The 27,019-nt window shown below is 60.7% G+C and overlaps 1 protein-coding gene across 5 annotated transcripts; it reads right to left on the reverse strand.

Moving 5' to 3' along the window:
- Nucleotides 1-959: 959 nt before the first annotated feature.
- On the reverse strand, nt 960-27,019 carry ABCA2 (ATP binding cassette subfamily A member 2). 5 transcript variants are annotated; one of them, XM_014949740.1, is made up of 49 exons: nt 26,928-27,019; nt 26,030-26,032; nt 24,426-24,537; nt 23,815-23,981; nt 23,468-23,595; nt 22,989-23,090; nt 22,314-22,499; nt 21,982-22,200; nt 19,622-19,953; nt 19,184-19,343; nt 18,808-18,936; nt 18,367-18,534; nt 17,953-18,049; nt 17,368-17,541; nt 17,182-17,284; nt 16,416-16,530; nt 15,875-16,065; nt 15,503-15,653; nt 15,012-15,216; nt 14,307-14,471; nt 13,826-14,006; nt 13,327-13,539; nt 12,822-13,018; nt 12,556-12,738; nt 11,927-12,111; nt 11,704-11,824; nt 11,148-11,438; nt 9,867-10,079; nt 9,598-9,700; nt 8,903-9,231; nt 8,199-8,412; nt 7,914-8,019; nt 7,457-7,568; nt 6,972-7,032; nt 6,555-6,729; nt 6,355-6,470; nt 5,953-6,100; nt 5,600-5,723; nt 4,627-4,759; nt 4,316-4,433; nt 3,994-4,172; nt 3,534-3,675; nt 3,125-3,259; nt 2,807-2,910; nt 2,436-2,528; nt 2,113-2,215; nt 1,815-1,952; nt 1,363-1,569; nt 960-1,147 (listed from the first exon to the last, which is right to left on the reverse strand). In XM_014949740.1, the coding sequence occupies exons 3-49, from the start codon at nt 24,488-24,490 to the stop codon at nt 1,112-1,114; spliced, it is 7,317 nt and encodes a 2,438-aa protein (XP_014805226.1). In that variant the 5' UTR covers nt 24,491-24,537; nt 26,030-26,032; nt 26,928-27,019; the 3' UTR covers nt 960-1,111. The 5 variants fall into 5 exon arrangements, with proteins under 5 accessions (XP_014805226.1, XP_014805228.1, XP_014805227.1 ...); XM_014949742.1 differs by having other exon boundaries at nt 11,040-11,438; XM_014949741.1 differs by having other exon boundaries at nt 1,112-1,147; nt 11,229-11,438.

Below are 27,019 nucleotides of genomic sequence, written 5' to 3' on the forward strand. Positions count from 1 at the left end.
GGCCCAGTTGGGCTGTCTTGTCCTCGTACCTCAAGGCTACCCCACTCCCAGTTTCAAAAGCCATCCTGGGCTGCACCAACCCCTCTACCACTATCACCAGTGACCCAACAAGAAACCAGTGCAGTGCCAGATGCTGAGCAATGAGTGCCAGGGCATGGGGGAAAAGCAGGGCTGCAGAAGGGGAAGGCAGCACAGCTGCAGTGCTGCCCCGCGGTGCGGGAAGCGGGTGGTGAGGGCAGGCAGGAGACGGTTAGGGGTTCTGGGAGGAGGGACACGGTTGGGGGCAGAGGGGAGAAACAGCTGGTGCCAGCATGTGAAATACCCTGTGAAATACCCCTCTGCCCCACCGTGTGCCCCTCTGCAGGGGTGCCGCTGCCCAGCCCCAGGGACAGTGCTGAGTGCCCAGCATGACAGGGTTGAAGCGGCCGGACCTCTCAGCTGGCAGCGGTGGGGCAGGCGGGACGCAGCAGTGGGGCTGAGGGCCCCATCTCAGGCAGGCTGAGGTTGCTGGTGACATCCCGTCGGTGGCAGAAACCAATTGTGGGTGAAGCACCAGAGCTCTGGCCCCTGCAGCACCAGACCCCGAGCCCCACACAGTGCCAGGGGCAAGCGCCAAGCCAGGGGTATGGAAACAAGATGAAAGCATCTGTCCTTCCTCCGGCCTGGCCAGGGGCAAGCCTGGGGTGCTGCCGGTGCCCAGGGAGGGGGGTGTCCCCACGGCCAAGGGTCCCCAGGGTGGGTGCAACAAGGGTGTCCAACTGAAGGCACCACTCACAGGCCTCGTCCCTGCCACAAAGCATGGGGGGCTGGTGGCACTGGCATTAAGACGCGTCCTTCTCTTCACAGATTCTGTCCATTGGCAGGTACTGGCTGGACAAGCCAGACCAGCACGATGGCCCCCGGTAACACACAGTGACACTGTCCTAGAACTGAAGGGGACAAAGGCCGTCCGTCGGGCAGTGGGGTCCATCCAGGCCAATGCCACACACGCCACGTCCTCCTTGGCATGCGCCTCCAGCCACGACAGCTCCGCTCGACGGGGCGAAGGGAGGGGAGAGGCCAAAAGGGTTTGGTGGCTTCACAGCCAGGGGAGGTGGCTGCTCCTGGGGTCTCAGCACAGAGTGTCCGTGTTGAACGAGAGCTGAGCCTACGGGCAGAGAGACGGGCAGGGCTCAGGGGCTGGGCAGGGGCTGCTGGGGCCAGGATCTGGCCCGGGGTGGACAGCAACCTCCCCACTTCCAGAGAGCTCTCTCTGGTCCCTCCCTAGCCCCACCGTGTGCCCTTCCTTGGATGAGACCCAGTGCCCCATGGTAGTGACAGAGCTGGGAGCACAGGCACCCAGATCTGGGGACAACCTCTCACCCTCTCCTCCTCAAAGCTGATGAGGCCTTCGTCATCGGTCTCCAGGTCCTCCTGCTCCTCCACCACAAGGGCCCGCAGCTCCGTCGGGGCAGCCCGCGGGCGCAGCAGGCTCAGCACACGCTCCAAGGGTGACTGCAGGACACAGCTGGGGCTGGTCTCCTGCTGCTCCAGGTTGTCGCTTTGCTTCTTGGCAAAATTCACAAACACCTAGGGAGAAAGGGGCAGGAGACTGTGAGGCTGAGATGCACGAGCACCTCCACGCCCCGGCCACCTCTCACCTACCATCTGTGCCACTGGAGACATTCCCCAGCGCATCCCACCAGGCTGTGGCCACCACCATGCCCCCCACCTAGCTCCACCTCCCATCCCGAAGGTGGTTTCTGCCGGCACTTTGTCACGGCCACCCTCCCTGGGGACAAGCACCCAGCTCCCTGTGCCCTTCCCGATCTCACGTTGTCCAGTGTGGTCTGGCTGACAGAGTAGTCTTCAATGCCCAGCACATCCACCACCTGCTCCATCTTGCTGAAGACCTGTGCCAGCGAGATCTGGTCCGACTTCAGCTGGTACTGGGCCTTGGTGTGGTGCCGCTCCTGCAGGGGACATGGAGGTGACACCCAAGCCCTCATTCCCAGACCCCCTCCTGTCACGCTGGAGGGGGTGCCAACAGAGGTGTTCCTTGGGGGATGAAGGCTGCTTGCACTCTGACACGGGGTTTGCCAGGGGATGTCACCACCACAGCAGGGAACTCACCTTGAGGATGGCCTCAGGGAAATTACGGTTGAAGAACCTCACCACCTCCTTGACATTGAGGCTAGACTTGGTGCGCACCGTGATCATGTAGCCATCTCCAAAACTGCAAGGGGACAAAGGACCCCATGAGGATCTGGCACCCCACCTGCACCTCTGCCAGGAAGGACTGACCCCACAGAAGGGGATGATACTCTCCAGCAGCTGCTGCACCCACCCAAGCAAGCCCGCCCCCTGTCCCACACAAAGCACTGATATCTCACTGTGGGTGCCATGCTGTCACCCTGCAGCGCACGCAGGGTGCTGGACCCCAATGGGGCTCTTACCGGTTCTTCAGGTGCTGGATGCTGCCAAGACACTTGAGCCGCCCATTCACCATGATGGCCAGGCGGGTGCAGAGCGCCTCGCACTCCTCCATGCTGGGGAGACATGGCAGGGTTCAGCAGGGTGGCACAGGGGGATAGTGCCAGGGGCCACAGCTGGGGCAGGTGGGGACCCGAGCTCCCCAGGTCATCACCTTGGTGCTGTGGCCCCACCACCAGAGATGGGTGAAGGCATCAGAGGGTGTCCCGGGTTCCCTCTGCTCCCTGTGACCCTGCCAGATGCCATCCTCTGGGGACCAAAGGGCTCCTTCCCACCCACACAGTGCCCCTCATGCCCAGCAGCATCATGGGTGCAGCCAAAAGCCCCCCCAGACCTGTGGGACGTGAGCACCACAGAGCGGCCCGTTTTGATGACGTCCAGGATGAGGTTCCAGAGGAAGCGCCGTGCCTTGGGGTCCATCCCCGTGGTGGGCTCATCCTGCAGAACAGACAGCACTCTCAGACATGTCAGCCCCTGGGGGGACCCTGCTGGCCCCTTCCCACCATCCCACACCCCAGGACACTCATGGTAAAGCCGGAGGCAGGCAGCTCCCACCCAGGGTCATTTCTGCACCCTAGCCTAGCACCAGCCCCAGGGATACAGTGGGTGGGAGGAAGACCCCATGGGCAGGGTGCTGGAGCCCAGGGCGCACCAGGAAGATGAAGGCCGGGTAACCGATCAGTGCAATGGCTGTGGACAGCTTCCTCTTGTTGCCTCCGCTGTAGGTGCTGGCGGGCTTGTCGGCGTACTTGGTCAGCTCCAGCTTCTTCAATGCCCACTTGACCACCTGCAAAGTGTGGGTGTCTGCTGTCACTGTGCCAAGGCCACGGAGCTGGCAGAGCTGGCAGCAGGCAAGTGGTTGGGCTTTGTGGCATGGGCCAGCTGCTAAGGGGAGCACAAGCAAAGTGCCAGCAGGAGAGCACCACGGCAGTCCCAGTCCCAGCACCCCACGTGGGCACATCGCTGGGGTAGCACTGCTGTGAGGGCAATGGCACCAGGTCAGTCCCCAGTGATGCCAGGGATATGCCGGTCCCAAGGCACAGCGCCAGCAGGAGCCCTACCCGCTCCTCATCCTTCCAGGGAATGCCGCGCAGGCGGGTGTAGAGCTCCAGGTGCTCCTGAGCTGTCAGCTCGTCGAAAAGCGCGTCAAACTGGGGACAGTAGCCCAAGCTCTGCTGGACCTGAAGGAGCTCCTTCAGGATGCTGTGGGAGAGGATGGAGGGACCATGGGGAGAAGGAATTGCTTTTTCAGGGGCACCCTGTTGCTCACCCTCCCTTTAACATGCCTTTATACTGGAGCATCTTCTACCAGATAACCCACAATGGGCGGCCTTGGCTAAGAGCCAGTGTCACTTGCCACCCCCAGATGAGGGTCAGCCCAGAAGGACAGGGCTGCTGAGTGCCACGGAACCACATGGGCAGATTCACACTGCTTCATTCTGGGAGACCCCCAAGCAGACCCCATCCCATCCCCAGGACAGCGGGCAGTCCCCACCTCCCACCCAGCCCATGCCCTCCAACCTGTGCCCATTAACGAAGGCCTCTCCACCCGTGGTGCTCTCGTCCCCTGTCAGCATCTTGAAGGTGGTTGTCTTGCCTGCACCATTGACACCCAGCAGCCCGAAGCACTCTCCGGGCCGCACGCCCACGCACAGCCTGTCCACAGCCAGGATGCGCCCGATCTTGCGGGACTTGTACACCTGATGGGGCAGGGGATGGAGGCTCAGACTGCTGGAAAGTGCCCGGACCCCAGCCCCAACCCATATCCCTTGGATGGGATGGCTCTGTGGTGTCTCCTTGCAGCCCCAGCACATCCCCCACCACCACCATCCTGTTGCTGCACCTTGGTGAGGTTTTCAATCTTCAGCATGTCATTGTCGGCGTCACCACGCAGGACACGGTGCCGCTCATTGGCCACATCAATGTCGTCCTCGATGGGTTTGGTGGAGACGGGCAGTCGCCTGCGGGAGGGCACACGGGGCAGGGTAGGGATACAGGCACAGGAGCTGCCCACCTGCGTCCCTGCCAGGGATGGGCAGCTCCTCAGCTTGGACCCACTGGAGGGGCAGCCCAGAGCTAAGGGGTTCTGATGACAAAGCTTTTTCCTGCAGCCAGCCCCCATTAACCTGTCCCCAACTCCCTGGCCACACTCACTGGGGCTTACGGAAGAAGTTGTACTGGCACATGATGGTGATGAAGAAGCCGACAAAGCCTTCAATTGTCATGGCAACGAGCCCTCGTGTCACGATGTCCCATTCAAAAGGTGATTTCATTTTATCAAACTGCCCTGAGTGGGAAGAAGAGAGAGTAGCTGGGGACACCTTCCCATGGGGACAACCTGGTCATACATCTTGAGCTGCCCTGTGACAATGACACTATCTGACTCCCCTGCCACAGCTGCCTGGGCTAGTCAGTGCTGCTGGCCCAGGGCTGGTCACAACAAGGCTTTCTATCCACAGCACATGTGCTGTCAAAATCATCTTTCAATTTTTCAACCTCAGTAGGATGAATCAACCCAGCTGAGAGTGGGTATTGGATGGATTTGTCAGATCCTGCCCCAGAATTGCCCCTCATGATGCCAGCAGCACCTTGGTTATATACAGGAGCTGCTTGAGAAGCAGAGAGCAGCAAGAGCTTTTTGAGACCAAGCTGAAGTTGCGAGTAGCAAAAGGCTCATTTTGCCTGGGTAGCACAGCCCTACAAAAGACCACATCTGGAAGGAAAGAGCCCTTGCAGTCCCCACCCTTCATATCACAGCACAGCCCCACTATGGCCCATCACAGCTCCATGGCCACACCACAGCTCCACCATGGCACCATCAGGGGCAGTAGGCACCAGCAGCAGAAATGCGCGACTCTGCCAGGGCTCACAATCTCTTCTCCCCATAGGGCTGCTATTTGGGATGGCCCAACAAACTATTTTCAGCATCACTGGCACCACGCCACAGTGACCCTCAACTGTGTCTCTTCCTGCACCCCATGTAGTTCACATCCCCTGGCTTTTTGCTCCAGGTGGCTCTGGGCCTCGGGAAGCCCCACAGGGCAGGTAGAGGGGATGTGCCAGCACCATGGTCTCCCCCAGCCCCACATGCCCTGGAGCAAGGAAAGGAGGGACTGAGAGGCCATACCGATCTTGGCATAGTATTCATTGATGTACTCGTTGTAGGCCATTTCCATCAGGCCATGTCCCAGGTTGTAGTTAGGGAATACAAGGAAGCAGCTCTTCAGGTAGCTGTTCACCACCTTCAGATCCTGTGGAGATGGGCAGAGAGGACATGACCATCAGAAACACCCCTGAGAACCGTGAGCGCATGGTAGGATCATGATCCCCAGCAAGATATAGCCCAGTCAGGTCTCATAGCTGACCCTGGTGGGAGCAGGAGTTTGGAGCAGAGACCTTCTGACTTCCCTCCCAGCCTGAGCTGTCCTATGACAGCACCTCCCTTCCTGGTGGCCCCAGGCAGAGCTGTGAATCCCATACCTTGTCATGCTCAAAGAGCTGCAGCAGGAACGTGGCAACAGTGGCCGTGATGCCAATGAAGAGGTTGATGACGATGAGGAAGACGTAGGCAGAGCTGGGCACCTCAAACCAGAAGGAGGCAGGGTACATGATGGGAGTGATGGACCAGCTGGGAAGGCAAGCAGCAGGAGTGTACCTCAGCATGGCCCCAGAAGAGGGAATGGGCAGCGCCAAACGTTAAGATTTGGGATCGCCCAGCTCCATCCTCCCTGGGGTCTCCCACCCCAGCCCTCGCAGCCCACCAGCTTTGGGAGCTGCAGAACATCAGCCAGATAGGCAAGGCCAAGGCCAAATCCTGCTCCCATAGACAGAGTGCATTAGAGGAACCCACCAGTGCACTCACCACCCCTCTGAGCAACGCACCCATAGAGCAGGAAGAGGGAGAGGACAGCAGGGAAGTTGGTGGGAGAGGTGTACGCCGGGAGGTCAAACACAAACAGGATGATGATGCAGCAGGTGGCTGGCACCAGGTAGTTCAGCTGGAGAAGACAGAAACTTCTGTGACTGTCCACCCACCCACACAGCCCTGGGGGCTCAGACAGTGGGGCATGCACCCTGCTCACCATGTCCCACACATAGTTGGCCAACCAGTAGATGACAGGGTCGCAGCCACTCACAAACTGCAGGTGTTTGGCCTTGGTGGCCTTTTCGGCCACCAGGAACACCACAAAGCTGGCTGGCACGAAGGACATGGCCACGATGATGAAGATGGCAATCACCACATCCGTGCCTTGCAGGCTGCATGGGGAGCAAGAAGGAGAGCAGAGACCCCATCACCCTCAGCTGCCCAGGGAAGGGCCACTTGTCCTGGCGTGGGACAGCCACTGTGCAGAGGGCAGGGCACAGCAGAGGGACCCCCACATCACAACCACTCAGTCCCCCCACACAGCCTGTAGGGCAGAACCTCGGCAACCACCGTGAGGAGCTCCCTCCCTTCCACGTGACGGCCACCCTCCCTCAAACCCACTCCCTGGACCTACAGGTAATCCAGGGACAGGCTGGCGCTCGTCTTGTTCATAGGGTGGTTGGTGACTGTGATGCCTGCAGGAGGGCCCAAGAAGAAACATGGGAGTGTGAAAGGTGGCTCAGGACAGAAAATCTTGCCCTCATTCTGCCTGGTCCCGGCTCTGAGCAGGACGGGTTTCATCCCTGCAGCTCAGCAGGAGTTGAGCTCTCAGAACCAACTGAACTCCTTGAGGCCAAGACCTCTTTCATCACCTGGCAGAGAGCATCCTCGGACACATCCAAACCTAGGTGCCTTCAGGCAGCGCTTTGGAATGTTCTGCCCCAGACCAGACCTCAGAGAGATCTGCCTAGTCCAGATCTCATAGCTAAGGTGTGTGACCCCAACTGCACGCTAGCCTGCTAGGTCCAAGGGGGGACACTGTGCTTTAGAACCTGTTTGGACCATGCCCTAACGCTGTTCCTGACATGCTTCCGCCCTTAAACACCTCCAGGTCCTCACCATAGGCAGCTGGGTTGCCTTTGCTCTTGGGCAAGTTAGCTCGCAAGATGGCATTGTTGAGAGCGTTGAGGTAGGTGGGCATGCTGTGGTAGCCCTTGTTGTTGTAGAAGACCTGGAGGAGCAGAGAAGAGTAGTAGGAGGCAGCAAGAGAGCTGGGCCCATGGCAGAGGTACTGGAAGGGAGGGATGGGAGAGCCACAGGGCAGGCTTCCTGTGCTCATGGCTGTAGGGAGGGCAGGCCACTGCTGACCACGCTGAGCCAGATGCACTGGGGTGAGAGCTACTAAGTGCCCCATGGGGAGAGAGCCCCACCAGGCTCCTGGGCTGAAAGCACTGCTGCAGAGCTGCGGGTGAGGGGTCCCTGCCACGCAGGCAGTGCTGCCTGCCCCCTTCTCTTCATCCCCTGCTCCATGCCTGCCACTGCCCACCCAGCTCCCACAGATGCAGCGTGGGCCCACCTGGGCTGTTCTCCGGACAGCAATCTTGCGCACCGTGGCTGGGGCTCGGGCCCCAAAGGAGGCTGGGATGGATTTCTGGATGTTGCCAAAGGTGAGTGCCCCGTACCTGTGGGGACAAAGCACCGCTGAGAAGCTGTGACCGCTGTCCCCCACCTACCAGGAGCGCAGCCGTGCTCAAAGCATACTCCTGGCTCCAGTCAGCTCCCCAGGCAGGTATCCCCAAGTCCCTGGTCCCACACCCTGGCTCCATGGCACAGGGCAGACCCTCCCAGCCTCCCCTCTTGCCTGTGCAGCCGGAATCGGTCTGAGGTGTAGAGCAGATACTCAGAGACATTGCGCCCTGTGATGTCTGCCAGGATGTCCCCCGTCACCACCTTCATCTGCGGGGGGTGGCCCCCCACGCCACTGGGGCAGGAGAAGCCAGTCCCCTGCATGGAGCATGTGCATTTGATGGGTTCATGGACGATGCGGGGCAGGGCAGGGGCCGAGGTCACGGTCTCTGAGGAGCAGAGAGGGCAGCTCACAGGCAGGCTCCTGCCTGCCCCAGCTGCCTGGGACAACAAGGGGCAAGAGGCTGAGCTGAGGGGTCCCAGCCAGGCAGGGAGGGAGCACTCTGCCCCATGGCCAGAGCCCAGACTGCGAGACGGCTTTTATGTTCTGGTGACTGAGAAGGGCCAAGAAATGGATGTGGGGAAAAACTTTGGGGGGACAGAAACTGTTCAGAGAGGGGGCATGAAGTGTGGTTGGAGAAGGCACTGGCTAGGGATTGTGGCCCATTGAGGGTGACATAATGCTGGCCACAGGGCTCTCAATGGTGTCACCAGTGCTGAGCCAGAAGTTCAGCCCAGTGATGCTCTGCTGTGGCCAGGCCAAACCGATCGGCACTTCCAGGGGTCCCTGTAGCTGCTTCTGCAGGGGAGATAGATCATCTCCCTGCTGGAGATCAATCCCATGCCCAGACACACATGAGCACCGTATGCAAGCGATACCTTTCATGGTGGAGGAGAAGATCGTGGAATTCCAGGCACGGAGCAGGTCCTCATCCACTGAGATGGGGTAGTCAGAGGGAGCTGGGGATGGAGGCGGCGGCACAAAGTTGGAGAGTGGCAAGCCCTGGGTGAAGGAGTCGATGCACATGGCATCAAAGTACTTGGCTGCCAGCATCTTCGACTCATTGCTGTTGAGGTTGAGGGTCTGCATGGGCTGGTCCAACGTGTTGTTGAAGGCCGTCTTGAGCACACAGGTGGCCCCCACACCAGAGGGCAGGTGGAAGGTGTTCACCAGCTGCTGGGGGCTGGCGTCAGGAGACAGCCTGATGCTACGGGGAGAGGACCAGGTGAAGAGTAGCATGGGTCTCACCACCATGCCATCTTCTGCTGGGAAGTCCCCGAGGCCTTGGCACTTATGGCTGAATAGGCATGACTGAATGGGCACACAGCCAAGCTGCCCATCACAGCCAGCGGCAGGGCTGGCACCTCTCCCAGAGACACCCTGGGGAGGATGGAGGTGGCTTTCTGCAAGGGGATATGGCACCAGGCAGACTCTGATCCAAGCCTGAGCCAGCCCTGGGTCCAGCCACGCTGTGGGCTCCCCTCCCTGCTGCCCCCCACTGCAGACCCAGGGACGGAGACAGGGATGGGAACAGGACATGGGACACTGATCACTGACGAGTGGCAGCTCTCACCGGTACTCACGCCGCTCCTCGTTGGCATAAGGAATGAAGTTGCCCTTGGGCTGTGTGTAGTTGTGGTACTGCGATGGTGAGAGGATGAGGGGTGGCAGGTCACCTGCAGGGACAAGGACAGAACCTGCTTGCACCAGCAGTGCTACCGCACACAGGCAGACTGGCTGAGCACCTGCAAGCCTTGTCCTCATCCTCCCTCCAGCCACACTGGGGCAGGCAGAAAGGGCCACCGGTAGCCCCTAACACGCAGGTGGGTGGCTCACACACACCTATTTCAGGCACAGAAAGTGCCACCGTCATGGCCACGCAGACAAAGAAGGCAGGCAGAAGGATCTGTGAGAAGAGGGCCTTAGTGTTGCGCTTGGCACAGTGGAAGCGTTTGACGATCAGCCCATGGAACTGGCGCAGCTTCAGCCACGAGCCCTCCAGCTTGAAGCTCCCCTGCCCGGCCAGGTCACAGTCCTCTGCCTCCACCTCTTGCTCTAGGAGTGGAGAAGGATGTCAGCTCCTGGTACGGCTGCTGCTGCACCCGCCTTGGCCCCTAGGGAGCTGAGCCAGGCACCGAGCCGGGCCCAGCCACACCAAGAGACAGCGCAGCACGCAACCCTGATGGCCACCGAGCCATGGCAGCCTGCAGTGTGAAGCGAGGCAACTGGCTGGCAGGCTCCTCTTGGCCCAAATGGGAAATGTAGACAATAGCTTTTAAAAAACAAGCTAAATTGGTGGGTTTTGGCAGACACCCCCTCCCCCCATTTTCCCATCAATTCTCCCAGCTGGTGAGGGGTCAGCACGGTTAGAAAGCAGGACATGGGTGGGGAGACCCAGTGAGGCAGTGGGTGCAGGGGCTGGTGCTCAGGGAGCCCTGTCTGGGCTCTGCCTCCCGCAACCCAAATCACAACCCTCAGAGCAGCCCTGGCTGGGGAGGCAGGGTGTCGCATCCCTGAATTAATCACAATGAGCTGCTGGGATAACCCAGAAAAGGACGTGTGAATAGAACAACAGCCTCCGGACACCTGCCTGCACCCTCTGGCAATCCCAGCAGCCCGGCAGGGAGAGCCCCGAGCCTGGGTCAGGGTACAGGGAACGAAGCCATCAGCTGGAAGACCACTCTCTGCCCAAAGGCCAGGAGGAGAAAACCCAACTGGGCACTAGCAGGAGTAAGCGTGTTAGTGGGGCAGGTCTGCAGGGAGCTGGTGGAGGCAAAGGGCAGGGCTGTGCCCATGCCCACTGGCTCTGTGTCTCAGCATGGGACCCTCACGCAAATGCAACCAGTTTGGGAGTGCAAACTGGTGGAAGCAGCCATTCCCAGCCCTCCCACCCAGGCTGCATCTCTCCGCATGCAGCAGCAGCAGATGCATCAGACCCACCACAGGGGCTCTCCCCAAAAGGCACAGACCCCCATCCCTGGCACACCCTCCTGCCTTGGCCAGGGCCAGCTCTGCCCTGCCCGGGTGCAGGGATGGGTGCTGCCACTGCCCCAGCTGCCCTCCGCGTCCCAGCCAAGCGCCTCCCTTGGCCCCTGCCGCTGGCCGGGCACCGGCGGCACGAACCTTGCAGACTGATGTTATCGGGGTCCTGCCGGTTATCGAACAGGGGTGTGTAATCCCCAAAGAATTCGGAATAAGCCCCACCTTCGTCACCCCGCACGGAGCCCACAGAGGAGGCTGAGTGCAGGGATGCCTGCGACTGTGCCAGCTTGGAGCAGGTCACCAGGTTGCTGAGCTCCACCTCAGGCTTCTCCAGCACGGCTGCTTCAGCAAGGGGCTCCCCGTTGACCTCAGGCTTCAGGCCCAGCTCGGGGGCAGGTGGCCGCAGGGCATCCTTCTTGGACTCCTTCATGTCTGGGAGGAGAAGGGGGTTTGCCACTGGCCATGCCACCCTTCACCTTGGTGCGGCACAGAGCGGGGACAGATCTACTCTGCAAACCCAGAGCGGAGCAGGGGCCGCCTGCCCTTGGTTGGGACAGGCTCCGCTAAAGAAAACTCCTTCCCTTGGGAAAGGAGACTCCCGCAGCCACATGCGAGGGGAGAGGAGCCACCAAGCCCACGCAAAGGCACAGCCCCTCACTAGTCCCAGCAGCACCGTGTAACCTCCTGCCACCCATACCCGCGTCACTGTTCTCCAGAGACTGGTCCTCCTCAGAGACCTTCAGGAAGACTTCCTCCAGTGTAGTGTCCATCAGCCCAAAACTGGTGAGGTCCAGCTCCTCCAGGCTCTGCTCCAAGTGCTGTGGAGACAAAGGGCTATGTAAGGAGGGTAGGAGGTGCCCACAGTGCCTCAGCCCCATGACTGCCTGCTGCCCACCACCCTACTAGCCCCTACTAGGTACCTGGAAGAGCCTCTCGAAGCAGCCTTTCTTGACGGCTTCACTGGGAAGGATGTAGGAGAGCTCAGTGTTGGTGTCCGAGATGAGGAGACAGGAGGCCACGTATTTCTTGATGAACTGGGAGACGCGGGGCTCGGAGCAGGGGCTGATGGAGGAGTGGGCCAAGGGGCTGTGTGGCTGGCCCAGCTCTGCGACAGAGGAGCAGCACCAGTGGGTCATTTCTCTCCCAGCCTCCCACCAGGACCCACCATGTCTGAACTCCACCCCAGCACTGCGGAGGCTTCTCCAGCCTCCATCGCGAGGTGCTGGAGGTTTCCCAGCTGCCCCGCCTGACCTGGGGACGCTGCTCTGTACCATGGCCCATGCTGGATCTTGGTGGGCAGCCCACGGGCCAGACAGAACCAGCACCTGGAGGCAAATGCCACCACCCAGGGTCTAGCCTGGGACCCAGATGGGGGAAATTATAGCTGAGCAATGCCACCTCCCATATCCCTACCCTGTCCCTCTCTGCCCTCCAAGTGGTCGCCTAAGGGTGGGAGCACTTGGGTGTTGATCTCTCATTCCTTTCCGGGGCTGAAGAAGGGCTGGTCCTATTTACTCCTTGAAACACGGGATCCCACTGCCCCCCAGACCTGTGCCATTCCGGGTGTCTGACTGCTTCTTCACCACCGTCAGCTTGTAGCCGTCACCGTAGGTGCTCTTGAGGAAAAGCGGAGAGCCGCAGCACTTCAGCTTGCCATGAGAGATGATGGCAATGCGGTCACCCAGTAGGTCAGCCTCGTCCATGTGGTGCGTGGAGAGCAGGATGGTCCTCCCTGACAGTGGCACAGAGCCTCATCAGAGGCCAGGGCCACCGCAGTCAGAGGACCAATGCTGGGCTCTGCCCACCTCTGCTCACCTGGCTTGTACTTGAGGATCAGGTCCCAGATGGCCCTGCGTGCGTACGGGTCCACGCCAGCCGTAGGCTCATCCAGTATCACAGCACGTGACCCACCCACAAATGCGATGGCCACTGACAGCTTCCTCTTCATGCCCCCTGAGAGGGTCTGCACCAGAGAGTGGCGTTTGTTGGAGAGCTCCAGGTCCTCAATCATCCTGGGGACAAGGGAGAAACACCAGGGATGCCGGGGGGGCGTACTGGCACCTGGTGCATACGGGGAACATGTGATGCCTCTTCCCCATGTGTCCCATGGCTCTCAGCCATTGACAGCCCAGCTACAGCCAGGCCACAGAAGCTTCTTCTGCTAGATATCACAGCCTGATACCCCAAAGTTTGGAAAACACTTGGAACTGCTCCAGGGGACATCTCTGCTCCCAGATCACCCACCACAGCACAGCCAGCAGGAAAAGTACCTACACACACAAAAGGCTCAGATGGGGCAAAAGGAGCTGGAAGTGCCTACTTGTCCATCTCCTTGCGGATCTCCTCCTCCGCCATGCTCTTGAGCTGCGAGTAGAACCAGAGGTGCTCCTCCACCGTCAGCCTGTCGAAGAGCACATTGTGCTGAGGACACATGCCCAGGTTCTTCCGGATCTCATCCATCTCTGTCCGGATATCGTGGCCGTAGATGGTAGCAGAGCCCGAGGTTGGAGGGAATAAGCCGGTGAGGATGGACCTAGATGGATGGAGAAAGGCAACAATGTGAGGGGGACCTCATATTCATCCATCTGGTCCCAGTCCCAACCACCACCTCCAGTAGCATCTGCTGGGCCCCAGGTAGAGCAATGTCAGGGCAAGGTCATGTGCCTGCTGCCTGTCCCCCTTTTTGTGCCACCCCGACATCCACACTGCTGCTCTCTGGGCATGGCATCAGCTGCAAGGACATCACACAACACCTTCCCCACCCACTGCAGCTGGCCAGGAAAAGGACACAGCCCATGTCTGCCCCGACAGGTACTCACATGGTGGTGGTCTTGCCTGCACCATTGTGCCCTAAGAAGGACACCACCTGGTTCTCATAGAGGTTGAGACTCAGCTTGTTCAATGCCAGTTTCTTGTCTGTCTTGTAGACCTTGGTGAGCTTGTCAATGCAGACGACCAAGGGGAGGTGGGTGGGCTCCTCCTCGATGCCCCGTGTCTCCTCTGTGGCAAGAGCAGGGTGGTGAGGAGCCGAGGGGTGGCAGGAAGGCCAGACTTGGAGCAGGGCTCCTTGGGGGATGAACCTCTCCCCCTCCATGCCATAGTGGCTGTGCTGGCTCACAGCCCCTTCCCCTCTGCTTCTCAATAGCTTCCCCCTTCCTGCACCATGGGCAGCAGCTCCCAGACAGGAAGCAGCGTTTGGCCCAGGATCTTGCCCTGACAAGGGCACAGGAGATGCACGCGGGTCCATGCAGGACCCTGCAGCAGAGCGAGGGCCACACCACACCATGCCTGTGCCCTCACCCAGCCTCCGGCTCTCCATGGCGCAGGCCTGATCCTCCTCCATGATGCTGAGGCGAGTGGTGCGGGACCAGGGCCAGGTCCACTCCCAGGTCTCCACTCGCCCATTGCCCAGCCAGTAGGACTTCTGGAAGGGGAAGTACCAGGGCCGTGGCAAGCCGAACATGCCTGCAAGCACAACCCCTTTGGAGTCAGGGTCAACCCTGAACCCATGTCCATGCAGAAGCCAGTTGAGGGCTGGGGCAGAGCTTGGCACAGAGGAATGGGCATGGGCTTGGAGGTCTCCCCAGCCCTGGGACATCACTGTGGGGTAGGGGCTCCAAATGCCTTGGCCAACTGGGCTCAGGGTAATGCTGTGGGGTTGTGCAAGGAAGCAAAGTCCTTTGGGATTTGGGTTGGGCCTGGCTCACACTTTTGCCAGGAAAGCAAAGTTAGTGGGTGAGACTCTTCCCCAGGTGAGCGATTAGGTGAAGCAGTGCTCCAGCCATGGACACCTTATTTTGCTACAGTTGGCCAGTGAACTGAGACATGCAACTGAAGTATCTCCAAAGAACCTGCTGGTGTCACCAATGGGTCAGAGCATGTGGGCAGGTGTCCCCAACAGGACACAGGCAGGGGACCCTGAAGGTAAGTTGTGCCAAATCTCTCCATGTCCAAGAGGCTCCCACAAGATCAGAGGTGCCCTCATGCCCCACTGCCCGCACATACCTGGATGCACAGCTTCAATATACCATGTTAGCACACCATACACCACAGCATCCACGATCAGCATCATCATGGACAGCAGGAGGTTGAAGTCGTCTCCTTCCACAGGTGACTGGCTGAAGGTATGCCACTGGATGCCCACACCGGCCACCTCGTACAGTGCAAAGTACTTGGAGCCCAGCCCGAAGGCTGTGGTGGACATGAGAGACTGTGGAGAGGTGGAGGGAAGGGGACATCAGCAGGAACCACAGGCCTGCTCTGGATGAACAGGTTGGGGTGAATTCCTACCCAGTGCTGCTCCACCCAGCCCCATGAAGATGTTCCCTGCCCTGGAGGTGCCAAACCTTCTAGAGATGCCTCCAAAGCCCCATGGGGAGTTGGTTCATACAGGCAGAGGTTTGCCCAGGGCTTGGTGATAGCTTGGTGGCTTGTACACAGGGTGCCTGGGGCAAACCTGGAGCCAAATACCACCCCAGCAGCATCAGCCAACTCACCGCAATGCACTTCTCAAAGGCTGTGATCTTGTCATGTGCCACCTCCTCCCGGATGGCCACATACATGTAGGGCACGTAGCTAAGGAAATAGATGATACCGCCACAGGCAGAGGCCAGCTTAGCCTTGGAGTAGAGCACTGACACCAGGAAGCTGCAGGGAGGACAGCATCACCTTGGATCCTACTCCACCAGGACTTTCCCCACACCATCTGACTTTGGTGGTGTTGAGGTGAGAAACTGGCCCTCAAATCAGCTGGCTGTGGCCCTACACCAGCCCTTGCCCACAGAGCTCCTGGCACCCCTGCCCCATAGCACAAGGATGCCAGCACTGCTCGTGCCCCCCAACCCCACAGAGTGGTCCAGGCAGCTCACCAGAACATGATAGTGGCCACTGCGTAGATGGCAAGAAAGAGCCAGATGATGAGGACATCGCTGTGCATCAGGACCTTGCCGTATTTCAGGATGGCAGTGAGCGCTGTGACCGAGATGGAGAGCTGGACAAAGCCAGTGATGAACCAAGCCACCCAATGCACCGCATTGTTCAAGCCCATCATCTTCATCACCTGCAAGGCCAACACTGCTCAGCGGGGTTGTGCCCACCCTGCCTATCCCCACAGCCTCCCTCGCTGGGGCTGCGGGAGACACAGGCTGGGCTGAGGGGTCCCCATGGCTGCTGGGAGCGGACAGGCCACAGCACCCTGTGCCAGGCTGCCAAGGGGCCCAGCTCCCTCCAGCATTGGGAAGGGTTCATGCCAGAGACACCTGAAGGACCAGCTCAGCCCAGGGATGTGGGATCTGCACCCACCCCAGCTCACGCGCCCAGAGACAAGGGGAAGGTGCCCAGGGATGCAGTGCAGAACTTAGAGCTCAGAGATGCCAGCTCCTCCTCAGGGATCTTTCCCACCATCCCCACCTCTTTCAGGCGATGCTCCTTCTCTGTCACAATGTGCTGGATCATCATGGCCACCGAGTAGACCCAGGAGATCACCATGCACAGGGGCATCATGTGCTCAATAACGAAGAGGAAGCTGGAGGGATAGAGGAAGAGAGGGGAGACCTGAATGGTGGCAGCACCACAGAGACCCAAGGAGACTCTGGGGCAGTAGGGCAGTGGAAGGGCTCTCCCACCACCGAGGGACAACCAGCCCTCTGGTCCAGTCACTTCTTACTGCCCTGAAACAGCTTCTCCAATGAGCCCACAGGACAGTCTAGTGTCCTGGCCGTCAGGTCCTGGCAGGCAGGTGGGCAGCAGCCGCAGGATCAGCCTGGTGCCCTGCCTACCCTGGTCTGGACAGGGCCCTACCCACCCACCTGCCCTGGAGGGCTGGTAGCTCTAGGACTTCTCTAGGTCCTCCAGACCACTGTGTTCAATAACCACCGACAGATCCATGTGACATCCATTTACCACACTCCTCTTGCTCTCCCCAAGTCTTTCAGTCTCCAAGATACCCCACAGCCATGAGTTCCTCACTTCAGTTGCAAACTGGGCACAAAATCCCTCCCCTGCTTGCCTAGCCTGGTGGTCCAAGGAACAGGGCTTTACTGTCGCTCATCACTTCTAATGTCACCAACCTCTCTCAGGCCCCCAGACCTGTTTCCTTTTCCCACCTGAAGTGTTCTGGCCTGCAAAGAGGAAGAGGGAAGGTCCTGCCCACCCTGCCCACGTGGGTGCTACTCACTCGTCCCGGGTATAACACGGGTAAGGGAACATCTGCACATAGTTGCCGGGCTCCACCACGTCATGGCCAACAAATGTGTTGATGAGGGCGCGCTCCATCATGTCTGAGGAGGAGATGCCAATCTGAGCAGGAAGCACAGGAAGGGGCCAGGGAGGAGGGCAGCTGTGGCAGGGAGCTGACACTCACCCTGGATCCAGACAAAGCCATAGAGAAAGTAGAAGCGGCCACCAGTGTTGGGGCCGGGCCGCCAGTACGCTCGCCGAATCTCATTGGTCTTCTCGGTGAAGCTGGAGTTCTGCCGGATCTTGTACATGACGTGGGGGGGCAGTGAGCCGTCCCTGTTGGTCTGGAAGATGACGCCTGCAGGCAGCAGAAGAGGCAGGTAGCCCGCTGGCACCATGGGAGATGGCCCCACTGGCCAGTCCGCAGCAACAGGCAAGGGACATGGAAGGGTTCAGCACGTCCCAGCCAAGGGCCTCATCAGAGCTGCCATGGATGAGGAGTGTGGGCATGGCCCTGACACGGGGTGGGAGGGCACATGGACAGCAGGCAGCAGTGGTGGGAGAGCCAGGAGAGCGGCAGAGTGCTGCACTCAGCAGGGCTCGGCCTGGGGCAGAGGATGGGTACCGCAAGATGCTCGGTCTGCTCATCCACCCAACACATGCACCAAGGGAACCACATCCTAAGGCCAGCAGCTCCAGCCCAGGGAAAAGCTGGAGAAGGACATGGCCTCAGGGACACCTGCAAAGGGGCTGATTCCCAGGGACATACTGGCAAAAACCGTGACGTTGTCCTGGTAGGCTTGGTTCAGCGTGTAGTTGACGATGCTCTCCTCATCTGGGAAGCCTTTGAAGATGTCCACACTGACCTAGCCGGAAGGGAAGGCCAGTAAGACCTCACTGCCCCTGATGGGTCTAGTACGTGGATCCTGCACATGGTGCAGCATGTGTCACCCACAGCCACCCTGCAAGCCCCTGAACCCAATAGTAGATGGGCACCTCCACTGCTGACAACTACCCCAAAGCTCCCTACGCTGCAGAAACCGCTATCTCCTCCAGGGCTCCTGTCCCATGTCCTTAAAGAGGTCTGAGCAAATCTGACTCCTTCTTAAGCCCCACAGAGCCCAGCTTCAGGTGGCTGGTTCCACTCCAGTACCCATGTTTCCACAAGCAGGCACAACCTCACCTTGGCCATGAAGTGGACCCAGCCACAGGCAGCATTGTCGATGGTGTCCAGCTGCTGGAGCAGGACACTGGTATTGGGCAGGGAGAAGTTGCCACTGAGGAAGTTGTGGAGAACATCGCTGTCAGAAACATTCAGGATTTCTGGGTGCTTGTGGAGGTCAGCAGTGAACTGGGTTAGAGGAAGGAAGGAGAAGTTGGGGTACACCCTGCCTCTCAGCCCCATGTCCTCCCCACGGACACAGAGAGGACCCAAGACTCCTCCTGGGGATGGGGGGACAGCACCCACTCTGCACAGGGAACCGGCCTGGTACTTGCAAGAGCAGGGTGGGCACCTGAGAGCTTCACATGAAGAAGCTATGAGGTACCTAGAGGTAGGACCCCCACTTCCCACCTCCGGGGCAGTAAAGCCCAGGCAGGCTCGGTCCCCACCACACTCTCCTACCTGCTGGAGCCAGCGGATGCGCCTCTGCAGCCTGCCCTCCTCCAGGTAGGCACGAATCTCAGGGGAGATGTTCAGCCACACCTTGGCATAGTGGGTGACATTGCCCACAAAGGCAAAGGTCTCGTTGGCCTGGGAGGAAGGTCACACCATGGGAAGACATAGGCTTTCCCCTGCTCTCTAGAATGGCTTAGAGCCACAGAGGTACTTGCCCACCTCCCAGCAGGCATCGCTATTCCAACAAGGGTCAGGGCAGCTGCCTGCTGCTAGCAGCTCGCCCCTTCCTCCCCACTCAGCCCTGGCCCTGTTGGGCCCATCTGGGCAAGGTCCCTGTAGAGTGGGACTGGTGGGAGAGGAAGGACGGTCTCTGCACCCTCACCTTCAGGATGACTTTGTCCACTTCGGTGCCCACTGGTGCATACAGGATTTTGGGGTTGCTGGTCATCAGGTGCACGAGGAGGCCCAGGTTTCGCTGCTCCTTGCTGGTGAAGCCCAGTGAGCTCATGTTGCCCTGCTTCAGCGCCTCAGGCTCGATCGTCCTGCAAAGGGGGCTCCAGCTGCCAAATCTGCTCCAGCCCCAGCACTGCAGGCAGCCCCCACCCTGCCCGGGAGGGGATTTCACACTGACTCCCATGCCACCATGGTGCTGCTCAGTACAGGCAGCTTCCCCGGCTGCGGCACAAGGATGCAGTGCAGCATCCAGCTCTCATGTGCTCAGTATGGATGACCAGGGCCCTTGGCCACTGGCAGAGGCAGGGTGGGCTCCCCACACCCCTGTCCCAACCAGAGAGCACCCTGCAGCCCCTGGGGCTCCTACCGGTTGTTGCCACAGAGGATGGGCTGCAGCCCGGCCCAGAGCTGCACAAATGCTGAGAACTGTCCCTGGGGGTTGTCACCGCCAGCCGGGTCCCCCCCAGCAGCCTCCTCCTCCACTGTGGCGTTGCCAGCTGTGGCATTGGCACTGGCCCAGCCGGTGCTGTTGGCAGTGGGCAGTGGGGCCTTGCTGGCACAGGCTCCCCTGGGCAGCAGCTTGGCCAGTGCTGAGAGGATGTCCACATCACGGAGAACTTTCTCCATCTCCACCAGGTCCTCCAAGAGGGTACGGAGGCGGTGCTGGGTGGCCGTGCTGTTCACCTCATCCAGCTTCAGCTGCAAGGATGAGCAGGCAATGGGTTACCTGTGGCCAGGGCAACAGTGCCCTGCTCACCAGCGGAAGAGGAGCAAGGGGGACCTCAAGCAGTGGCATGTCCACTTTCATGGTCAAAAGATTGGAGCTGGAACCCTGGACTCATTGCTGTGCATCCACGGCTATCAGGCAACGGGAATGCAGGCAAATCACAGAATCACCATGGTTGGAAGGGACCTCTGAGATCATCGAGTCCAACCTCAATGTTGGCAGGGTCTTGTTGGGGGACACAAGATGCCACTCAGGCAGAAAGGGTGGTGCTCTGTGACCACGAGGGACACATCAGACTTGGGTGGCATGAGGGGAGGGACCTCAGAGCCAGCCTGGAGGAGCTGTGCCACCAGGGACATTGTCAGTGCTGGGGAGAGGAGCCTGCGGGGACATGCTTGGAGGATACTGGGGGATGCAGTGTCCAAGCAGGTGCCAAGAGGCAGAATCATCTGGGGCCCCACCATGGGGCTGGGCAGAGGGGGCACATGTTGGGTAAAGGGGTGACCAAGAGGAACCAGCCCGTGTAACAGAGCCCCCAACCCCACACATACCCAGTGAATAGGGAAACCCTGCCCAGAACTTGTCCCTGCCCCCCAGCTGGCGAGAGGCCCATCCCTCAGCCCCGCTCTCACCCTTCTGACGATCTTGGGGGTGTCCAGCTGGTCCTGAAGCTCGGTGGCCAGCTGGGCGAAGCGCTCCCGGCGGGCAGCCCGGCTGCCATTGCAGGCCAGTGCCCGGTATGCCTGCAGCAGCGGCTGCTGCCCAGGGGCCACGTGCAGGAGGTGGTGCAGCCCCCCCGGGCTCTGCTGACACGTCAGCTGCTCCAGCACCGGCCCGGTGAAGAGGACACCCTATGGGGCAGGGAGCCATGGGGACGCAACCCTGGGCACACGGGCACAGCAGCGGTGCCCACCCTGGCAGAGCAGCTGCCCACACGCCCTGGCTCCCCCCGTGAGGGCCTCACCTCCATCTCAGTGACAAAGGCCTGGGGGCTGTCAGAGCTGGTGGGTGCCAGGGCAGCACTGGCGAGGCCCAGGGCCTGGGAGAGCAGGCGGAGCAGCGCCGGCCGGTGTGGGGCTGCTGCCGGGTCCTGCAGTGCCCTGTGGACCAGCCCTTCCTGCAGGTTCCTCCAGCCACTGGGGAGGCTCTTCTGCAAGAGGACCAAGATATGGGGGGGGAGGAGGGAAGAGGGGGGTCCTAGGGTCCCCCTCCATGTGTCCCCCCAAGCACACGTGAATGGCCCCACAGCCCCCGTGTCCAGAGTCTCCGTGGGGAAGGTCCTCCAAGAGGGTACGGAGGCGGTGCTGGGTGGCCGTGCTGTTCACCTCATCCAGCTTCAGCTGCAAGGATGAGCAGGCAATGGGTTACCTGTGGCCAGGGCAACAGTGCCCTGCTCACCAGCGGAAGAGGAGCAAGGGGGACCTCAAGCAGTGGCATGTCCACTTTCATGGTCAAAAGATTGGAGCTGGAACCCTGGACTCATTGCTGTGCATCCACGGCTATCAGGCAACGGGAATGCAGGCAAATCACAGAATCACCATGGTTGGAAGGGACCTCTGAGATCATCAAGTCCAACCTCAATGTTGGCAGGGTCTTGTTGGGGGACACAAGATGCCACTCAGGCAGAAAGGGTGGTGCTCTGTGACCACGAGGGACACATCAGACTTGGGTGGCATGAGGGGAGGGACCTCAGAGCCAGCCTGGAGGAGCTGTGCCACCAGGGACATTGTCAGTGCTGGGGAGAGGAGCCTGCGGGGACATGCTTGGAGGATACTGGGGGATGCAGTGTCCAAGCAGGTGCCAAGAGGCAGAATCATCTGGGGCCCCACCATGGGGCTGGGCAGAGGGGGCACATGTTGGGTAAAGGGGTGACCAAGAGGAACCAGCCCGTGTAACAGAGCCCCCAACCCCACACATACCCAGTGAATAGGGAAACCCTGCCCAGAACTTGTCCCTGCCCCCCAGCTGGCGAGAGGCCCATCCCTCAGCCCCGCTCTCACCCTTCTGACGATCTTGGGGGTGTCCAGCTGGTCCTGAAGCTCGGTGGCCAGCTGGGCGAAGCGCTCCCGGCGGGCAGCCCGGCTGCCATTGCAGGCCAGTGCCCGGTATGCCTGCAGCAGCGGCTGCTGCCCAGGGGCCACGTGCAGGAGGTGGTGCAGCCCCCCCGGGCTCTGCTGACACGTCAGCTGCTCCAGCACCGGCCCGGTGAAGAGGACACCCTATGGGGCAGGGAGCCATGGGGACGCAACCCTGGGCACACGGGCACAGCAGCGGTGCCCACCCTGGCAGAGCAGCTGCCCACACGCCCTGGCTCCCCCCGTGAGGGCCTCACCTCCATCTCAGTGACAAAGGCCTGGGGGCTGTCAGAGCTGGTGGGTGCCAGGGCAGCACTGGCGAGGCCCAGGGCCTGGGAGAGCAGGCGGAGCAGCGCCGGCCGGTGTGGGGCTGCTGCCGGGTCCTGCAGTGCCCTGTGGACCAGCCCTTCCTGCAGGTTCCTCCAGCCACTGGGGAGGCTCTTCTGCAAGAGGACCAAGATATGGGGGGGGAGGAGGGAAGAGGGGGGTCCTAGGGTCCCCCTCCATGTGTCCCCCCAAGCACACGTGAATGGCCCCACAGCCCCCGTGTCCAGAGTCTCCGTGGGGAAGGGAAGGGAAGAAAAGGGAATGTGCAGCTAGGGAAGCATGGGTCCCCTGCACCCCAGCCACAGGAGAGAACAATCTCCCCCCCTCCCTCCACAGCCACCGTCCAGGTGGTGCCATCACCCACTGCAATAGGAAACTGAGGCACAGGCACTGGAGGGCCTCAAAGCACTGGGGGAACTGGTGTCAGCACTGGGATGGGACCCAGCCATCCCTGCTGCTCCTCTGGCCACCTGACAGTGTCCCATCACATTCCCTTTGTCAGGATGGACACCCCCAGATTGCCCTGTGGTGGAACATGGATGGGATGCACAGGATGAGCTCTGCTCTGCCCCGCTACATCCCCGACATGCAGCATTGCTCCTCACCTCCAGCTGCGTCATCTCACCGGGGCCAAACCCATCCCACAGGTCTCGCTCATGGGTCTCATCGGGTACCAAAGGAAAGGAACCAAAAAACAGGCGGTACACCTGCACCGAGGACAGAACCGCGGCTGCCGAGCATGTCAGGAGCAGAGGCACCCGTTTGCCCAGCAATGCCCCGGCATGAGGTGGCAAGGCAGGATGAGTCCTGGCCGGGTGCCCACTGATCTCCCTCTGCAGGTCTGGTGGTCAGGACTCTCTGGGTTGGGACTTGCCCATTTGCTGGGGCAATGGGGACTCCTGCAAAGCTGGCCCTACAGCGCTGTGCTGCCACCCACCTCCCACAGGTCGTCTCACACCTCCCAAAGGCTGTTACAAACCTCCCACAGGTTGCCATCCACCTCCTGTGGGTCACCACCCACCTCCTGAAGGCCATCACCCACCTGCCAAAGGCTGTGACCCACCTCCCACAGATTGTCACCCACCTCTTGCAGGTCAATGCTGGAGCCCAGGAGCAGCTCAGCCGTGCTGTTGGGGAGGGACAGGTTCTGCGTCAGGAAGCGGTGCAGCTCGCCCTGGTCCTTGGCCGCCCACCCCAACGTGAAGCCAGGTCCTGGCAAGAGCAAGGCAAGGAGTTCAGAGCAGCCTGCCAGCCTTGGGGACACGGCAGAGCCCCAAGCAGGGACCTTTCACAGCTGGCCTGGCCCAGCACTCAGCTATGTGGGACGGTGGCAGGGCACTGCCACATGCCACCACATCACTGGATGCCTGGCGAGGGGACATCTGCACCCCTGCCTGCGCAGGCAGTGGGGCCAGGCAGGACACAGCCTACCCGCTCGGTTGCTGAAGTGTGTTTCCATGGAGCTGGGCTCGCTGCTGCTGAGTGCCTCCAGGCGCCGGCGCAGTGACTCCAGCTCCTCCTCCAACCCCGCATGCTGCGGGTCAAAGAGGCTGCTCTGCTCCACCACTTCACTGAGGTGCTCCAGGAGCTGCGTCACCCTGCAAGAGCCCAGCACCGCCACGGCTTCAGGGACATGGACAGAGGGATGGGGACACCTTCCACAGAGCTCTGGTGTGAACGAGCCCCTCTGGTGCACAGGTCAGCAGTGCTGCCTGCCATGGGATACCACTGCCCCAGGAGCTGCCCTTGCCTATGCACCAAATCCACCATGCCAGGGGCACAGGGGAGAGCCCAAGAGCCTCAAGGTGTCCCTGAGGGCCACATCCATCTTCCTCCCAGCACTGGGCACCCAGGAGCCTGCAGGGGAACAGGCTGAGATGTCCCCTGCACCCCTGGGATACAGCACTCTACACTCAAGTGCTTTGGGGAACAGGGGCTCATTCCTTGTCCTCGGCGGGGCAGTGCCAACATGGGAAGGGGCAGGCTGTGTGCAGGAGCATGCAGGAAGGGACAAGGAAGCGCGCGGCGAGCGTGCGACTCACGTGGAGTTGGAATACTGCAGGAAGCCGAACTCATCACGCTGGCCGTCGGGGCACAGGGACTGCATGATGGGCAGGATCCCAGCCGAGGTGAGCGGGGCCGCCGTGTAGAAAGCTGGAGCCAGCGAGAGAGCGCAGAAGAGGCCGGGGAAGGTGTGGGCAGGGAAGGAGGAGAGGCGGGGGGAGGCAGGGGCCACCAGAAAGACAGACACTCAGTTCAGAGAAGCACACGCTGGGCCATGCGAGCCCCGTGGGAGGTTGGTGGCCAAGGTCAGAAGTCTGCAGCTTTCCCACCCAGGCCGTCCCCGGCTGGTAGCCCCTTGTGGCTGTGGGCAGGTCCTGCCATCCTGGCTCCTGCCCTCTTGCCCTTTCCTGCTGCCCTCTGGGTGACGGATCCCTCCCAGCCCAGTACGATGCTGACTTCTGCCACTTGCCCCCAGGCTGCCAACCTCCCCTGGCCTCTTGGCTCCTCTTGTTAGTAATTTCAGAGGCATTGCCAGATCTCCAGAGGAATAGAAGGAGGAAGAATATGACAGGGGAAGTAGAGTTGTAACCTGCAGCTCCCTGAGCCCCTGGCTTCCCAGCTGCCCGGCTGCCCTGACATACGGCTGCTGGACATGGGTGAAAATGGAGACACAGTTGGGGGAAGATGGAAGAAACGAGGAACAGCAAGGGCACAGGAAACCTTCCCCCCCTCCACCGGCACTGAGCCATCGTCCCTCTGTGGGAGGATGGGGACTCCAAAGGGTCTTTCCATGTCCTTCCGCCAGGGCCCCCAGAAGGGGATCAGAGTTGTCACTGGGTGGCACGGGGCAGGGACCCTGCTCTCACTATCCTGGCTGGTGGCCACATGGTTAGAAGCAGGTCAGTGCTGTTAGCTCGGTTGTGACAGGCAGGGGCTGGTGAAGATGGGCTTCTGGCAGGGACAAGGGACAGGCCAGGGCAGGGATAGGTGTAAACAGGAGACAGGCCAGCAGCCTGTTGGGGTGGTGGGACAGATGGTGGCGGCCATGCCATGCTTTGGTGACAAAGCCAGTGTATGGGTGGTATCTTGCTGGCCTCCAGGCTCCTAGCAGTGCCACATCCCCTGCTCGTCCCAGCTGCAAGGGGCCCTGACGGGGACCCAGTGGTGATGCAGGGGAGGGAGCCATCTCCAGCCACTTGGGGACCAGCCTGGGGAGGGCATGGGCAAGAATGGGTGACCCCAGGCCACTACCATGCACCCAGCATGGTCTGCTCAAGGAGGGAGGCAAAAAGAAGGGGTACAACAAGCCTCCACCTGGCCTGGAGAGCCCTCTGCAGCCTGGGGGTACAGGGACATCACTGCCAGCAGCCCCAGAACCTGGGGAAGAACCCAGTGGGGATGCCACCAACTCAGTGGGGACACCACCACAGGCTGGTCCTGGCTGGGGAGCCCCTGGGGAGGAGCAGGCAGGGGCCACGCTGTGCTGCCCAAGCTAATCTTCACCAGACACAGAGGAAGGTGATGGGGTTACAGAGGTGTGGATTAGGCCATAGTGAGTTGATCCAAACTGGGCTCCTGCCCAAAACACATAGTCGGCACAGGTAGGGGAAGGGGGAAGCACCCACCCACCCCACCAACTTACAGACTGGCGCATGCAGTAGAGGCATGGAGGGCAGGCGGGCAGGGGAGATGGTGGGAAAGAAAAAGAAAATGTGAGCAAACAAAGAAAAACCAAACCGAAAATCCAAACCAAAAAACCACACAACACAGAGCACATGTCAGCACCAGGGCAGGAACCAGGGCAGTGCCCACCACGGCCCGCAGCTGGGCTCTCCCTCGCCGGAACTCACTGAAACACAGGCTTGGACCATCGTTACACCAGGTCACCGCTACCAGCTCTCAGCATCTCCCCCTCACCCCACCAGCACAGGGGCACCTGCTGGGGTGAGCATCCCACGAGGTGTCTCGATGCTGCATGGAGCCCTGGCAAGCTGGCAGCTCCTCTCTGCTGCCTCTGCCGGGGCACCTGCAGCCTGGCTGCACATCTCCAGGTGTCTCCAGCTCCAGTCCCATCCATTTGCCACGTTGCCAAGGCCCCAGAGCACCCCCATAGCCAGGTGTGGGGCTCCACACAGTACATTCCCCAACCTCCCCAAGCACCATGAGAAGCTGGGGAGCGCTTCCCAGAGCACTTGGGGGGGACTGTGGCTTTCCCAGCACCATCCAGCTCCATCTCCTCTTTCTCCCCACAGAACGTCCCTGCTGATGGCAGTCACAGGCTGGTTGGCGCTACCACCTCCAGGGGAGGCACCCCAGGCTGGGACTGACTCTGCATCTCCAACTGCCCCATATCTGCCCCGTCAGCCCTTGGAGGCAGCCCCTGCCCAGCACTATCTCCCCCAGAAGAGGCTTTGAGTCCCCACCAGCTGTCGCAGCCCCCGCCTCCCCTCAGGCTGACCACAGGGTGCTGGAGCAGCTCCCCAGCGACTCAGGGTGTTCCCAGGTGTGGGTACCCTGGACACCATCCCGCTTGCACTCACCTTCCTTCACAGGGATGGTTGGCTTCTTCTGCCGCAGCCCCAGAAGGATGAAGAAGAGCACCAGGGGGATGAAGATCTCAAAGGCCAGCACC

Source organism: Calidris pugnax, unplaced genomic scaffold (assembly GCF_001431845.1).
Source record: "Calidris pugnax isolate Ruff unplaced genomic scaffold, ASM143184v1 scaffold192, whole genome shotgun sequence".
Classification (NCBI taxonomy): domain Eukaryota; kingdom Metazoa; phylum Chordata; class Aves; order Charadriiformes; family Scolopacidae; genus Calidris; species Calidris pugnax.

What these genes read in the sequence shown, in the direction of transcription:
- ABCA2 (XM_014949742.1), bottom strand. Translation starts at nt 24,490, where the DNA reads ATGCAGTCCCTGTGCCCCGACGGCCAGCGTGATGAGTTCGGCTTCCTG. An exon ending in GCATCCGCTGGCTCCAGCAG is followed by an intron (nt 18,535 to 18,807) that starts GTAGGAGAGTGT and finishes CCTCTAACCCAG; the next exon opens with TTCACTGCTGACCTCCACAA. An exon ending in CAACGTCACGGTTTTTGCCA is followed by an intron (nt 17,542 to 17,952) that starts GTATGTCCCTGG and finishes TGCTGCCTGCAG; the next exon opens with GCGTCATCTTCCAGACCAAC.